General features: G+C 33.4%; 1 protein-coding gene across 1 annotated transcript in view; it reads left to right on the forward strand.

Moving 5' to 3' along the window:
- The window catches only part of LOC148272469 (uncharacterized), a 67582-nt gene that overhangs the window by 42380 nt on the left and 8399 nt on the right, over nt 1–16803 (forward strand). The window contains exon 3 of the mRNA XM_088240007.1: nt 16128–16301. Within this exon, the coding sequence (XP_088096133.1) occupies nt 16128–16301 (174 nt within the window). The remainder of the gene's footprint in view (nt 1–16127; nt 16302–16803) is intronic.

The following is a 16803-nucleotide window of genomic DNA, read 5'->3' on the forward strand; positions in this document are numbered from 1 at the left end:
AATTACTATTCATTTTATGTTCGAGAATCTTTTTTAACTTACTGTGATGCTACTTGTGAAAACCTGTAATTGGCTTATTTGTTATTTGTTTTGTTATATAAATATGATTTAATTATAGCTGTTGGTTATCCAAATAAATAAAATAAAATAAAATAATACAAACTACAATTTTCACTTTCAACGCGCCAGGAACATTGGACGTGATTTGGCCAAGTGCGAGGAGCAAGAGGGCAACCGTTGTTTGTTCGGAGAGTTAGTTGCCTATGGACCCGATTAAAACTACTGTAAACTTCCACACTGCACGATAAAATAACACGGGGTTGATTTCTATTTGTTCTATTATTATTTATTTGTTCTGTTGTTCATAATCTCACCTAATCTCTTCCCGAGGGACAGGTCATAAGCCCTGTAAATTCCTAAAACTCCATATTACTAACATATTCCCTTCTCAAAGGTTTTTTCCTTTCTCTTTCGATGAATTGAAAAAGAAATTATAAATAAATGCACTTTAAATATATATAAATGTACTAGCGGACCTGACAGGCGTTGTCCTGCCCAAAAGTCGGCTTGCCTGCTATTAGCTGGTTAACCAAACGTCGTTTTGAAATTCGAATTATCGGTAAACTATACACTAAGTGACATTTCGACATTTCAATCTTTTCGTTTTGTCATTGTGTGATTTGCTGTTTTCCAAAGAAAAATAAAGTGCAATATCACCCGCCTTATATATATTATAATTCTTATGTACGCGTGATAAATTATTAATATTCAAATATTTCATTTGGGTAGGTACTTAGGTACTGATTTATAGATGAATTCCCAAACATAAAATAATTCATTTTTAAATATAGGTTTTTGCTAATGTCAAACTCTGCTCTTCTACTAACAGGGATGCACTTTATGTAGGAATTCGATTTTCAAAAATGTATATATGTATGTCAGTTAGTATTATTTTATCGTTTCTGAAAATCCACTAAAAATAAATAAATGGATAGAAATTATAAGGAATTTAGGGAGATATTTGTGGCAATAAGTCCGCCATTTGACTATGTATATCATTGTTTTATTTTGTATTTATCACTTCGTATATTATGGTTAATAAAGATTTATAATTATGAATGCAGAGAAAGCAAGGACTATATGCAAAGATAGAGTGATGTGGCGTTCTATCCTGTCTTTCTACCCTTATGGGGAACAGGCGTGATGGTTTGCCTGTTTGTTTATTTCATAATTTTGTAATATAAGACTTTTATTTTTGATGTTATTATGTTTATAAAAGGCATTTGTGCCGTGTACATTAATAAAATAAATAAATACCGCTCGCTCAAAATATTGCTAACGAAATAATGTAATTGGTATATTTTAAATACTTTTTGATTATATTGATTTGTTTAAAGGCAGGTAAATCTGGGAAAGTCCGGTGATTCATTAAAAAAATGGCTCGAATTTATTATGGAATGAGACTGGGTACTGGGTACTGGGTACTGGGTATCTGCTTCTCATTAAACCTATGGAAAAAGTTTGCTCCGAGTAGGTACCTACCTACATAACGGGAAGAGCATTAATTTAACGGTAGCGCTTCTGTTAATAATTAATCTCGTAATATAATACGTGTAGCCGTATTGCAAGTTGCAAGTTGCAAGTAGCCACGCCATGGGTAGATAGTACATAGATACACATTATAATAGGCACTTGACCTCTGCGTTACGAGTTATGACCTTTGACCACAAATCATATTTACGTTTTTTATGTGAACACTCAATAATCATTATTGAATCTAAATATTACAATTATCTCTCTTTTTATTTCTAAGATTTTCAAGTCGTCTAATTTAAATATTTTATTTTCATCACGAAGAACATTTAATCCAGTGTCTACTACAATTATAATTATTTTCTATCATAATATGGTTTGCGAATTCAGTTTTTCTTTTATTCAGACACCGTAAGTGTTTTTTTTACTTCAATTTTAAAGTTTCGTTTAGTTTTTCGAGTGCAGATTGAATCGCAATCATTACAATTTAATTGACGTACAAGTATTGTGCCAGATTTATTCTATTTAGGAACTTCACCTTTAGTATTTTTAAACAATATTCCTATATAATTAGTTGTGTAGAATGCAGGTTTAATATTTGATGATAGCGAAGTAGATGTGACTCGGTAGTAGACACTGTTAAAACAAAATGGGATAAGATTCATTAGTAAACTACGCTTCGATGAAACTTGTGTAACTTTGAAACCGGTCAGTAGATAAAAAAGTGGCTAAAAACAAAGTTGTTTTATTTTAATTTTTATAAAATACCTACACATTTAAAAAATAAGTTTTCGACTCGATGGCTGCTCTGTGAAAACCAAGGAAATCGAGCGGAGACAAGTCCACCTCGTTGTGTTGTATTGATGCTTTCGCCAACCGTTCTTAAGGTCCTGGGTTCGATTACTGCAGGCAGGGTGAACGTGAAAAATTGATATTAAATGTTGTTTGAACTGTAATACTTCACTGCTACCTGAAGCATAACCGTCTTGTGATAGATCAAAATACGCTGCATTTGGTTTACCGGTGCAGTGTCCAATGCACCACTGGGAAGTTATGACGAATATGTATATTTCAACAGAGATTAAGAGCAGTTTTGAGAAGTAAATACGAAAGCCTACCAAATTTTTGACTTCTAACATTTAATTGCAATGCACGTTTAATTATAATATTTTTAATACGTCTAAATATTTGGAGACAAATAACACTATTCTTGTATCTCAGTTGAGTTATCTAGCAGTGATCATTTTAACGTCTCTGTTGAGATATCGTTCTAATTACATGGATATAATTACATTTTACGTTTTTTAAGAAGATAAGTATAGTATAAGTCTACAAAATAGTAAATGTTACACCATTTTATACCACGAATTAAATGAAAAATAATAAGCTTTCTGTGGATGCCCGCGTTATACCTTAAACTTTTTTAACAATCCCCTTATCATCGAAAAAAAAAATGTTGAGGCTTTTCTAAAGCAGAGGTTTTCTAAAATTTACCGATTGCATAATCGTAAATAAATAATAAAACAGTTAATTGCTTCTTTTATCTTACAAAAATTATGAAGGAGCGCTTTCATATCAATTAAATTGTTTGTAAGCAAATTATATATATGTTATTTTTAATTCTTATTCGAAATAGTCTTTAGTTGATGCCCTCAAGTCTCAAATCTTGACATTCAACTTTCGAACTTGTTTTACAAACTGTCAGAATAGATTTCGGTTTTATTGGCTGCGTTTATTCAGTCAAAGTTAATTTCTCCAAAATTATTAGTCTTTACTTTCTTGAAAAATTATCGCTGAGTCAATTTGTTTTCATAGCGGATTTCTAATGCGACCGGACTGTGACGGTGACGTAGCGAACAGCAGCTGACAGTAACAGCCGCGATACGATTAGCTGAATAAGTTCTTAGCGATGACAATAAAATAAACAATAACTTTCCGTCTGTTGACATTCTGTACCACGAGTCTCCGAATATGCTCCGAACTCCGAATGCTTTCCTCCGAGGGCCACATTTTCCGTTTTACAATGTTTGGCGGTATGTACTTTTACTGCAGTGTATCAATTGTATTTTTAATAAGTTTTTCATCGAAACATGACACCTACGTAACACTTAGCTAAATTAATACACATTTTTGTTTTTTTTTAATTCAATTGTCTTTTTTTATAATTTAAACCAATCGAAAGGTTAATAAAAAAACCGTCATGGATTGGTATATAAACAGTTCATTAATTCAAGATATGTTAAGTATGCTCAAAATAACATTAAGTTACACAGTGTAAACGAAATAATATATCTAACAACAAAATATAGGTACAAGGAAATGATTGTGTTAGTAAATGGTTTTTTAATAAGGGCGGGTAGATGTTAAAATGAAATAAAACAAGTTGTGTGTGAGGTATTAACTAAATTCTTTTTTATTTTTTATTTAAAAGGCCCATATGTGCCATTAAGTGTGAAATATGACATCGTTTAAATGCCCGCCTCGGCTTCTTACGGTGGCACGGGTCCGAGTGGTTTAATTTTCAATGACTTCCGCGTACATCCGGCTGAATTTGAGCGATGGCCTGTGTTATGTTCATCTTTAGGGCATCGGTCGAATGTGGTTTATTTGCATAGATCTGTGACTTCAAGAAACCCCACAAGAAAAAGTCTAGCGGGGCCAAATCGCATGACCTTGGTGGCCAATTCAGATCACCCCTGCGAGAGGTAACCTTACACTCAAATCGTTCATCCAGAATGTCAATCGTGGCGTCCGCTGTGTGGCACGTAGTGCCGTCCTGCTGGAACCCGATGTCGTCTAGGTCTATATGGTTCAATTTGGATCATAAGAAATTGGTAATCATCGTTTTGTAGCAGCGCTCGTCGTTGACGGTGACCGCCTCACCAACATCGTTTTCGAAAAAGTACGGGCCAATGATGCCGCCGGCCCAAAATCCACACCAAACCGTAATTTTTTGAGGATGCATTATCACCTGGTGACCCTCGCGTGGGTTGGTGTCGTCCCATATACGACTATTTTGCTTGTTAACACAGCCATTCATCTAGAAATGCGCCTCGTCGCCAAAAATTATTTTTCGGCAAAAGTTGAAGTCGTCTTCCAAACGATTTGAAGCCCAGTCAGCGAACAAACGGCGTTGTCTATGATCATGAACTTTAAGCTCCTGGGTCAGTTGGATCTTGTACGGGTGTAGGAGGCCTAAGTCCCGACGCAATATTCGCCAAGTTGAAGGCTACGAAAGGCCGAGTTCTTGATTTTATCATTTGAACGTGATGTTTAATTGTGTAACTTGCTATTGTGATTTGGCATAAGTAACTGAATAATAAAAAAAAATATTTGACGGATGTCATCAAAACAAAATGGCCGCCACGGGCCGTCAAAATCGCCAAGTGAAAAACCCTTTATAAAAAAATTCACGCGAAAAATAATTTTCGAAAATAAATAAAAATATCTTCAACTTAAGTAATGAGCATCTTATATGACACCACAGAATTAATAATAGTCTCGAAACCGCATCTGCGCATCAAACAAAAGGCGACTAAACTATTCTTAAAAGAGTAGTTTTACGTTTTGACCCATTAGTTTCTTTGTAGACGTCGCTCAGTACGCAACTCCCGATTTGAATTCAACTATGCCGGGTTGTGTTGTTTTAAAGTGTAGAAATATTGCTGGGATCTTAAAGAAACAGGATGGGATCTCATTTTATGTGTAATTAACAAATGCACGTGTAAGTAGCAAATGCATTTCTTAAAAATTGAATTATTTTTTCATCTGTCAGATTGTCTAAGAAAACAAAATGGACATTTTGTTAATGTTGCTAGGGTAGTAATTTTTTTTACCCTACTTTGCTCATCTAATGAGAGTGCTAATAAAAATTAGACCTCGGATTAAACAACGCCGTGGTGGACATTTGACTGACATTATCTTTAAAACATCAAATATTATTTAACATGATATGAAAATGTTTTATGTAAAATAATATTTGTTTTATATTCTAAGTTCTAAGTTCATTAATTTAATTACTCTTATTGAATGACCCTTTACTTATCTACTACGTTGTGTCAATCAATGTTTCCGCGTGCACAATAAAATTTTAGAGAAATTAACAGATTGCTTTTTTTTTTTACCTTGCATTTGTGTTATGATTATATTTTTTCCTATCGTGCAATATTACTATTAAAGTGGAGGGATTTTTGGACACAGTTCGATGTATTCAAATATGATTCTACGCTCCTAGACTATTCTTAATTCAATGTATGACGCGTATTTTTACCTACAAAAATCTATTTCATTGTGATAATCATTCCTTAATCACCCAACTAATGAATGCCTTTTGTCGATGACAAGTTCGTTTTTTAGATTATTTGGTTTTCTTTTACATGTCTTATAAGATCCTGTGGATGTTATTGTAAAATGAAATGGCGTTCACTTTTTTATTAATGCATTGGATACTGGCCGCCATTTTTGTGTTTGAATCATCAACCACCGACATTTCAATGTGAAGAGGAACTCTCGCTTTTATTGAATTGTTAAAAATCTTTTTTGATGTGAGCTAACACCGGAATAAGATATCTACATGCACAGTATGGAGAAAGTAAACATTTGAAAGTAACACGTGAAGTAAATTATTGAGAAGATCGTTTTGTGATGAAAGTAATTGACAATATCATGACTACTAAAAAAATAATATTTTAGAAAACCATCAAATAATGGTTTACACAATCCTTGTGTGAACTTCAGAAACAGAGAGATGACTCACACAAAGTTGCTCAAATTATTCAATGTGACGAAGAATGGGAAATATAAAAAAATTCATAAACAAAATTAATTTTATTAATAAATTTGTATAATGCATATTGATTACAATGTAAGTTAAAACTTGTTATTTAGGTTTTTTTAAACAACTATCTAAATAAATACATTACATTACAAGTATCATCTGAAAAGATCAACTTCATAAATCTTCTTAATTATAACCACAATGTTATTTCCATAATACAACAGGGAAAGATCACATACGGCGAATACCGATAAAAATATATGAAATGGATTTAAAATAATTAATTGTATTTTCAAAATCAACATGGATATTGTTGAAAAATGCTTTCAAATACATAAAAATTAAAAAATTTCACGACATTTTTGGCCTTGATAGTTGTGACGTCAAGATTCGTGATAATGTTCTCAACAAAATGAATGGTCAGGAACAAATAAACATGAATCGTGACGTATTAGGGACGTGGCCAATAGAATTACCCATTTTGCGGTAATTAAGCAACCAAAAATATTTTTTTTACTGAACAGTATTTCATAAAAAGAACCCGGTATTTCCCTATAGTGAAATATTTGACCGCAAAATGAATGCTTTAATTTTCATAATAAATTATTACTGGATTTAGGTAGAGAAAAATCGGAAAACTTACTCAAAAACATTCTAAAATAATTAATGGTATATTTAAATGTTCTCTATAATAAATTAACTAGTACGTAGTAATGTTGTTGTTTATTTTTGCATAAAAATGTCTGCCTTAAAACAGGTTGTACCTAGTGAGGCAGACTAGACATAATCCAGAGAAATTTATTACCTAAGTGTGTATGTAGTAGATAAAGACATTGTATTTTTTGTTAATAAACCGTGATTATTATTATATTATATAATGTAATCATTGTCTAGTAGCTCAATCACAAATAACTATCGACGTGCTTAAAAACATGCTAAGCATTTGAGCGATCACAATGAACAATAATGAACATGCTTAAGTTATCGCAGTCACAAGTCAACGCGTGTGTAATCTCTAAGTCAACGCTCGTGTCGGTTTGTTTTTTGTTTTCCTCGTAAATAAATAGTTCATTCGCGAAAAATCGGCGTTTACTATAAAAAATACTACAATATATTGCATTTGGAAAATAGTAAGGAGTATCGAATACAAAAAAAAATACAATTAATATGGTGACTGTTTTTCTTGACATTTGGCTTGCCAACCGCCGTCTAAATGCAATAAATAGCATGATATATAATAAATTAATCAATTAAAACAGCAGTTTTTGAATGTTTTTCATATTCACACTCATGAAATTCAAATATGTGATTGCGTAGCAGGATTATACGCCGCGAAACGTAAATGTTTTGACATTTAATAATAGGTGTTCAAGGATGTTCCACTATGATCGCGAATACGATAAACAATCATGGGAGAAATTGTTATCATGTCGCTTATTAGCACGTCGATAGATATTTGTGATTGAGCTACTTGCCGGAATGAAGAAGTGCGTGGGCCTCAGTTTGGAGACCCTTTACTGATGGGGTACTGGCGGATTATTTAAAGCTGGCGCGTTCGCAAAACTTACACAAACCCATTGGGCAGCGTTTGTGAATAAGCTCATGGTATGACACCGCACGGCATACGCATTATGAAAATAATATCTGTCTCTCTCGCGCTCAGACGCGCTTATGAGCGTGACATAGACAACTTTAACTTTGTTAGTTGCTAATGATATGGTAATGAAATGTACACAAGGTGCTTCTACGTTCGTCTGAATTTCGCTGCGATTCTTTATAGTCAAAACATAAAAATATATATTAAATGTTTAGCTATTTATTAAAAACACTGGTTTAAAAAAATATTATTTCATTTAATCTAATCGTGTATAGGTCGATTATCTAGCGCTGGCACGTTCGCAAAATTTACACGAACACATTTTTAATGCACAGAATATTGCTTGAAAAAAACCTTAATATTACATTGTTGTCAAACCTGCTGTGTTTTTTTAAAATCTCCTTTGGATTAGAGCAAAACAGGAATAATCATGTAAGAAAATGATATTTATTTATTTAATAACGCGTCGCTCCCAAAAAAAGGAAATTCTGCTGAAAATGACGGCAGAAAACTAGCCTTTTTATTATTTAGTTTATCGAAAATGATGAACACAAAATATTTATAAACAAAAAATAAGCTTGTGTAAAAAATAGTTAATATATTACATTTTCTAAACCTATTATATTTTTTCATGTACGCAACCCTCTAATCCAACACGGATTTTTCTTTAAAATAGCAAAGTTTATATTACCTTTTTAAAATCAACGCTGTAGATTTTAAATGCGTTTGTGTAAGTTTTGCGGACGCGCCAGCTCTAATTAATCGACTAGTACGCCATTAAGGCACAACTCGAGGTTACCAGTTACCAGTTACCAGGGCCAGTGGTCCCGCACTCTATCTCTGTGCTCTTACACCGTGCCGCGCGCCAGCGCCAGCGGTCAGCCCTCCCCCCGGGCGGCGCGGCGTGGGTGTCGCGTCGTCGCGTGTCGCATGTCGTGCAGAACTTTACTGTTTGCTGGCCACTGGCCATTATTCGGCCGGTATTCCGACTTATAGTATCCTATATGTAAAGCTATAAACAGCCGGCTCCAGCGGCCCACGCGTGCCCCTTCTGTGCAAATCCTCGTGCGTTTTACGGAATCATAAGCCTTTTGCAAGGCAACGTTTTGTGACGTGTTCATTTAGATTAACTGGATATTTTTATCACTACACCCAATGTAAAACAAAGCATTTTCTATAAAATCGACTATTCGACGACGAAATCGACTATTTGAAGATGGTCGACTATTCGACCAACTACAATAGGGAAATATCACATACTATGAATACCGATAAAAACAAATGAGTTTAACATTAAAAAATAAATTGTATTTTCAAAATCAATATGGATATTTCGGAGAAATTTTGAAAATACTTTTTTTAAACAATATGTTTTTACAAAAACGCGACATGTTTGACCATGACAATGAGAGAGTTCAGTGTCTTACTTTATTTTTTTATTTGTTAATAGACTATTAAACTAAGCCAAAAAATAAATTTCAAAAATACGTTTTTGGTAAACAAAAAAATAATAAACACATAATATAACATTGCATTTTCATTCAAAAACATCCTTCGGATTATAAAAAATATTAAATCAATATATGCAAAGCTAAAAGTTTTTAAAAGTAGTATATCTTCAAACAGACCCGAGTAGATTGAACAAAAAAGCTACAAAATATAATTGTACTAAACAAAAATAAAAGAGAAATCAAAATCCAATAAAATAAATGAATATGTAAACCGATGGAGGATTGAGGCAAGATTTGTGGGTAGCCCAGCCCTATCACCTACAATAACAGCGATGGTCGTGTGACTCCGCTGTACTGTGCACTGTACACTCATATATTGGTATACCTATCTACTGTAATGTTATGTTATAATACCGTACCTACCTACAGGCTACAGGCAGGTAGTAGGTAGGTAGGTAGGTATAGACTGCAGACTACAGACAGACTTAACAACATCCATCATACAATGAGGTGTTAATGAATTATAACTGTAAAATGTACGCAAGCCCAATCACTTAGTACGCAGAGATGGTATATTATAGCCAATAGGTATATTGGCAACTCTAGGTCACATTTAGATTTATTCTGATTAAAAAATGTATTCATCAATTACGTAATTTATTATTTGCGGTCCCCATGGGCGGTGTCGCGAACTTCGGTTTACAAAGTCCGAGGTTCTAACCCCACTCTATCACAACTCGGCCCCGACATTGAAATATTCAGGTTAGCCTAATTTTTTTACAAAAATGCAAATACTTATTTAAATCAACGCTTATTTAAAAAAACATGAACTGATCGTGCGACAAATCCTTAATTGAGTTTTTTCATATTTTTCTCTTTCCGCACCTAATGGTGCATAGGGCACTGCTTCGGTACACCAACCGAACCTTCTTGATCATTTTTGTTGCATGAAGGTGAGATGATCAGTCTTACGATTCAAATGTAATGTTTAAAAATGCGATCAAATGTAATGTTTTATAATAAATATTGTAATCTTGACATATCTATATAATCGAAAAAATTAAGTCTGAAAGGTGCATTAAATACCTGGGAGTAATTATTGACTGTCAATTTAAATGGACTAATCATCTTGAAGTAATTATTGATAAACAAAGATATTTTTTAATATTTTTTCAAGTTGTTCCTTTATCCTTCTTCTTTCTTTCCCATCCCCTCTCCTTTCTTCATAATATAGTGTTCATTTTTTATATTTTTAATTTTGTATAAAATCATAAGATTCAATATGCCCATGTACTTGTAATTTTCTCAAACTGAACGCCTTGGGTAGGTAGGAAGAAATTGCCTTATGGCAATATGCCCGCCGTTATATGTATATAAAGTGTTAAAAAAAAAAAATATTTAACCTATGTGTTCAAACGCTTAAGTATTTACGCCCAACTAAATACTATTAAAATTGTATATTATGCACTTGTACGATCATCGCTTTCCTATGGAATAATTGGATGAGGGGGAGCTTTTAACAACCATATTAAACCATTAGAAATTGTTCAAAAATTTATCTTTAAAATAAAACTTTACAAAAATCGCCCTTTTCCCTCTTTCCAATTGTTCCAAGAAGCTCAACTTTGGGAAATAAGACAAATATATTGTTTTCAATGTTTAAAATATATATTTAAGAACCAAAATTTATTTACAATTAATTAAAATAGATCAAGTCTAAGAAGGAATCGTGTGCTAGAAATACCACATTGTAAAACGAGGCTAGCACATGCATATTTTATAGGCCCAAATTTTTTTACTGATAATATCCGTCAATCCTAAACTTTCAAAATTTTCCTTCTTTTAAAAAACACGCATTATCCTGGATTCAAACTTAAGATATTAACTTTTTTTCTATTATATATTTTGTTGCCCTTTTATAATAAGGAATATTTTTAGGTTTTTTACTATTTTTTATTTCTTTTTTTAATTACAATCAAATAAAAAAGTACATTCTAATGTTTTACAGAATATTTTCTTTTCTCTTTCATAAGATAAATAGATAGATGGATAAAATAATTTATACAAAAATATTATTCCTGTCTATTTATTACAGTAGCAAAAAATTCATAAACATTTCTTGTATACTCACGAACAGGCCATGCCTTTGTGGGATTTTTGTTTACTATTCTTATTGTTAATATGTATTTCATTGCTATGTAATAATTAATTATTTTTTTAATACCCTGTTTAACCTCTTATGTATATTGTAAAAAAATGTCCATTAAGGGACTATGCATAAATATTTTAGTCTATTAAAAAAAAACATGTCAACCATGTTGTCAGGATCGAACCCGAAACCTCTTGCAAGGTAGACAAACGCGTGGACCATTTGACCATGATGCGAACAGTTATTAACTAATTAAAAATGGCTCCAAAATTTTAAATGTTTGCGTGCATCATGAGAACTTTAAAATGTTTGCGTACATCATGAGAACTTTAAAATGTTTGAGTACATCATGAGAACTTTAAAATGTTTGCGTACATCATGAGAACTTTAAAGAAATGTTTCGTCAAACATTGAGCCTCCTTAATGTCGCCCGATACAGCAACCGTCTTTGCAGCCATAAATACCTATATCCTATATGTGTACACATATTTTACCGTGTACCTACATAGGACGTATACGAGTAAATGAGTCTAGAGAGATTGGAACCTCAATACTATCATATATATTAGGTATACTTATACAGATATTTTGTACAATAATTTAATCACGGCCAGAAAGTAAAAGTCATGCCATTGTCACGTTAATGCAACTACTACCGACATTAAACATTATGTTTGTGTGATCTGAATAACCTGTCGGGGAAGTACGGTCAAAATGACATATATGGGTAAAATGAAATATCGCAAAAGTATGAAAGATGCGAAATACGCGGGCTTCGGGGTGTCAGTCTCTATTACATCACTTGACTTGGGCTGATTCTCCACAGTCGGGCGGCGTGGCAGGTCCGGGGTCAGGACGAGCCGGGGTCGACGACTTGAAAAACCTCAGTCCTCGAAGTCCTCTTTTTTTTAAAAAAAAGAGGCTAAATATTATCATTATCAATGAGACTCAACTTCCGTTTATAGCGGAGAGCTGAGACGTTTAATAAGTCAAAATCGTACTTCTTTTCTAATTTTGAAAAATTTTCTTCTTACACTCAGCACTTCCTAATAGATAATTTTGAGATGCTCTGGTATTGCATTTGTCGTAGCTCAAAATCAATCGATCAAAATAAAACCACCGTGTCATTTTGTCCGTACTTTCCCTACCTATGTATTGTGTATTGCAGTACCTACCTCTCTGGGTCTATATGGTTGGGAATAACAGCTGTTTAGAGTGCGCATTAGGTAGGTATTGCATTTATTTTTTTTACCAGTTTATTTTTTTGGCGGTAAGTTTGTTTTTTCCTTTATCGAGGCCTTCTACCGAGACATGATAATATCGATTTAAAACAGGTTACTTACTTATTTACGAATTACAATTAATCATAGGCATAACAAAACTAGAAAAGACAATGCGTAACAATATGTACACAAACATAAAAATAATGCAAATTGTATTACAAGAACAAATAAAATTTTAAACCTAAATGGAAACAAGCACTCTCAGAAAAAACTCACCAAAAATCTGATGCCTATTTCGCATTAAAAAAAATACTTATAGTAAAATACATATGGTACCTACCTAGATAAAGCTTATTGTCTAAAAGATTCCAACTAAATATAAAATAAACATATTTTGTCATTTTTCTAGACCCAAGGAAACAACAATAAAGTTTTAACATCAAAATTAAATTTAAAAAGTAATTGATTCATATCCTTTCAATGAAAACGGCGGTAGGTAAGATCGCTGGGCGATAGGTAGATGCAGGTACAATTATTTACGGATAAACTTGTCTTCCCCATTCTCCATTTGAAGTGCCTGCTGTGTGCTGCATCACGATGCTGCCTACGTAACTAGTTTATCCTCTAAATAAATTCGATTAGAATATGCGCGATTTTAAAATAATAAATCGAAGTTCGCTTTTGAACTTTGGAAATATAATACGTACATACGAGTATATCGAATTAAATGTCATTACGGGTAGAAAACCCATTATTCGGGCGCTATCAATATTATACCGCTGGCTGGCGCTGTTGTAAAATCCACAATGCAATATTGGTACAAGTACCAGGAAGAAAAACACTGCTATAAATCAATAATTATTGTAGGTTGTATTGCATAACGTCGTTAGGGGGATTTTTCTTTTTTAAGAGTATTTTTAATTTCTAATTGAGATTACATAATTTTATTTCAACAAAATACACTTAAATGTATTTTAAAAATAAAATAAATAATTTTCTATTTTTGTTAAAAATAAAAAAATATCTAAAAGAAAAATCCATCATCAAAAGGTCATCATTATCTTCGTTCCATTTCCGCTTCCTAGTTGGAGCATATGGTATCCACAAAGAGCTACCATACATCTTTATCGCCTGCCAACTCCTTTGCGTCCTCCCAAGTCAGGTTCTCGTCCCAAAGTTCTGACATGAACTGCCGATGAACAGTCAGCAGTGGACGTCCAGGACGTCGAGAAGCTGATGCCTTGTGAAGTAGGCGAGCGTGGTTAAGGCTCTCGGGAGGCATACGCAGTATATGGCTTAGCTAACCGCTTGACGACAGTTGTTACCGGAGTTTGCTGCGTTTGTTCTCTTATTACTTCATTCCTTACAAAGTCAAACCACCCCACACCCGAGATTCTTCTGAGATACCTATTCTCAAAACTCTGAATTTTGCTGTTTTGGGCTCTAGTGAGGTGCTACGATTCGCATCCGTAGAGGAGAATAGGTGTTATGAAGGCGTTATAAAGGCGGCATTTGGTTTTCACCGAGTAAATATACGATCTCTTTCATACTGTTGAATGTGGCGCCTGCTACTCCTAGCCGCACTCCCAGTTCTTTTTGGAAGCTGTCATTTTCTGTAACATATACTCCCAGGGGTGGTATTCTCACGTGTTCATATTTGTTGACGTTTCATCATCGGTGTGGCCATTATGTGGATCAAAGTGTCGTCACTTTAAAATAATAAAATTCTTCAAATTAATTACTTAGGGGTAGAGAAGATCCAGAATACCACCCGGGCATTTAAAACTGTAGACCTTTTAGATGATTTGGTTTGACAGATTCGGGGATTTTAAGCATCAAGACACGAAGTATTACACAGTACATGTGTTTTTGCAATAATTATTTTCATCAAAAGGTACATTGTTTAAATTATTTTATAGATAGATTTTCTTTTCTAAAACAACGCGACGTTTTGTCAGCGAATCTAAGTGAAAAAGAGTTTTTTTATTTCTTTTTTTTTCCTTTATTAGGGCCATAGATTAGGGGCTTCTACCAAAACTTGATAACATCGGCCAAAAACAAGTTACATTTATAAACATAAGAAAAACATAAACATAAAGGAATAACAATTTAGATACAAACACAAGACAAGAAAAATATAAGTACAAGAATAACATCAAAATATCAATTGTAATAATAAACACATATCCAAACCAATAAAAATTTCAACATAAATTGAAATAGGCACTAACAGAAAAACCCACCAAAACCTGATAGTGCCTATTTAACAGAAAATTGAAACTTACATTAAAATTAGAAGGAATATAGAACTTAATAACTAGAAAAATTGCAACAAAATAATCAAAATATTAACAAACTTAATCTTATATTAATGATAAATTATAACTATTAAAATTTAAAATTAAACGTCGGAAGTAATAATGACAAAATATTTTACATAAACCTAAAAATGTAAGACAAATTTATTGTAAAAAAATAAAGAATTAATTTAAACATACATCTTTCAATGACACAATTATTACAAATCATAATAGGGAACAGTTTGAACTTAAAAAAATATAAACAGAATTGATCAATAAACAATTTGTACAAGAAAAAAATAAAATTAGAAGTTGCTCGTAATTTGAATTTGAACGCGGATTAGAAATTTGGGACTTGTATAAGGGTACTTAAAGAACTTTTAAAAAATAGATTCTATCGATATTATTAATATTTAAAGCTAATGCTAAGCTGATAAAGTTAATACTTTGTGATTAAACATTTTACCTAATGTTATAAAATATTTGCAAATAACCACTTACCGACTTTTCTGTTTCTACCGGTTTCAAGACGTACCCGTCTCTTCGTCAGGACACCAATTAAACTAACATACAAAACCCACTATACACCTTCACCATAGTTGTTACACAAAAATGTAAAACCACCACGACATGCATTTTAATAACATTAATATATTTTATGTTGTCAGAGAAATAGTTGAAAAAAGAGAGAGGGGATGAAGGGAGGGGCGTGAGTTAAATAGGTATAGGGTGACCATTACAATGGAACATCGTATAGCGGCCAGAACGGGCAATATTGAAAGGTGGTTTGATTATTGATCAAAGCTTTCCTAATGTGAAATATTTCCGTCATATTAATATGTAAGTTTTTAACTTCTGTATCTTTATTAAAGGGGTTTTTAATTGATTCTTATAAGATTCCGTTAACATTCTCACTTGACTGAAACAAACCAATGTAAAGTGTTTGTATTATCATGAGGATCCATCATATTACAATAATGGCGGCCTCTTTTCCAATTTGTTGTTCTCCAACTGGCACCGTATAGTTTGGAAGCGCAAACTGGATCACGACGTTCTAAATTCTGGCGTGAAAATGACTGATGTATTTTTCTTCGCAGATGGTGGCAGGAGTGGCGCTGCGATCGGGCGGGCACGCCGTGCACGCGCAGCGCCAGGTGGAGGTGCTGAGCGCGCGCGCGCCCGGCGTGCTGCGCGTGCTGCGCGCTACCGTCACCACGTCACACACCTCCTCCACCTCCACGCGGGGCCACCGACACTTCGACGACCTCCAGGTGATCGACGAACATCGTTTACCCGCCTTCTGAGGAAGGAATATTGTAGAAGTTCGCTACCCATCTCGATAAAAATGGAATCCAGTCGACGAGGCTGAATTTCTCTTCCTATTATATTAAAGTTATTAAGAATTTTCAGTATTCTGCCTATGTTTAAACATTCACATTTCTTCAACTCCTTCATCTGTTGACTTTTGTGAAGTAAAAGAGCAGAAACCTTTATTGATGTGGGTGAAATTATCTGGCTGAATGAGGAAGTTCAGTTCTACGAGAAATTTGATATGAAAATGTTTTATTACACGCGGTAAAAATTAGAGCATCAAATTGTGCGGCAAATGTACGAAAAAATAATAAAATTTATTTTATTAAAAACTACATTGAACGACGGTACTAGTTCATATGAATCAACCAATGATAAGAGAGTTATGAAAGATATTCCGTTTACGGTAAGTCAGTCGACTAATCGGCAGAACTGAACGAGAAGAAGCGAAAGAGAACTTGA

The sequence above is a fragment of the Micrasema longulum genome, unplaced genomic scaffold (assembly GCF_059751315.1).
Source record: "Micrasema longulum isolate JH-2025_06_02 unplaced genomic scaffold, ASM5975131v1 h1tg002326l, whole genome shotgun sequence".
In the NCBI taxonomy this organism is placed as follows: domain Eukaryota; kingdom Metazoa; phylum Arthropoda; class Insecta; order Trichoptera; family Brachycentridae; genus Micrasema; species Micrasema longulum.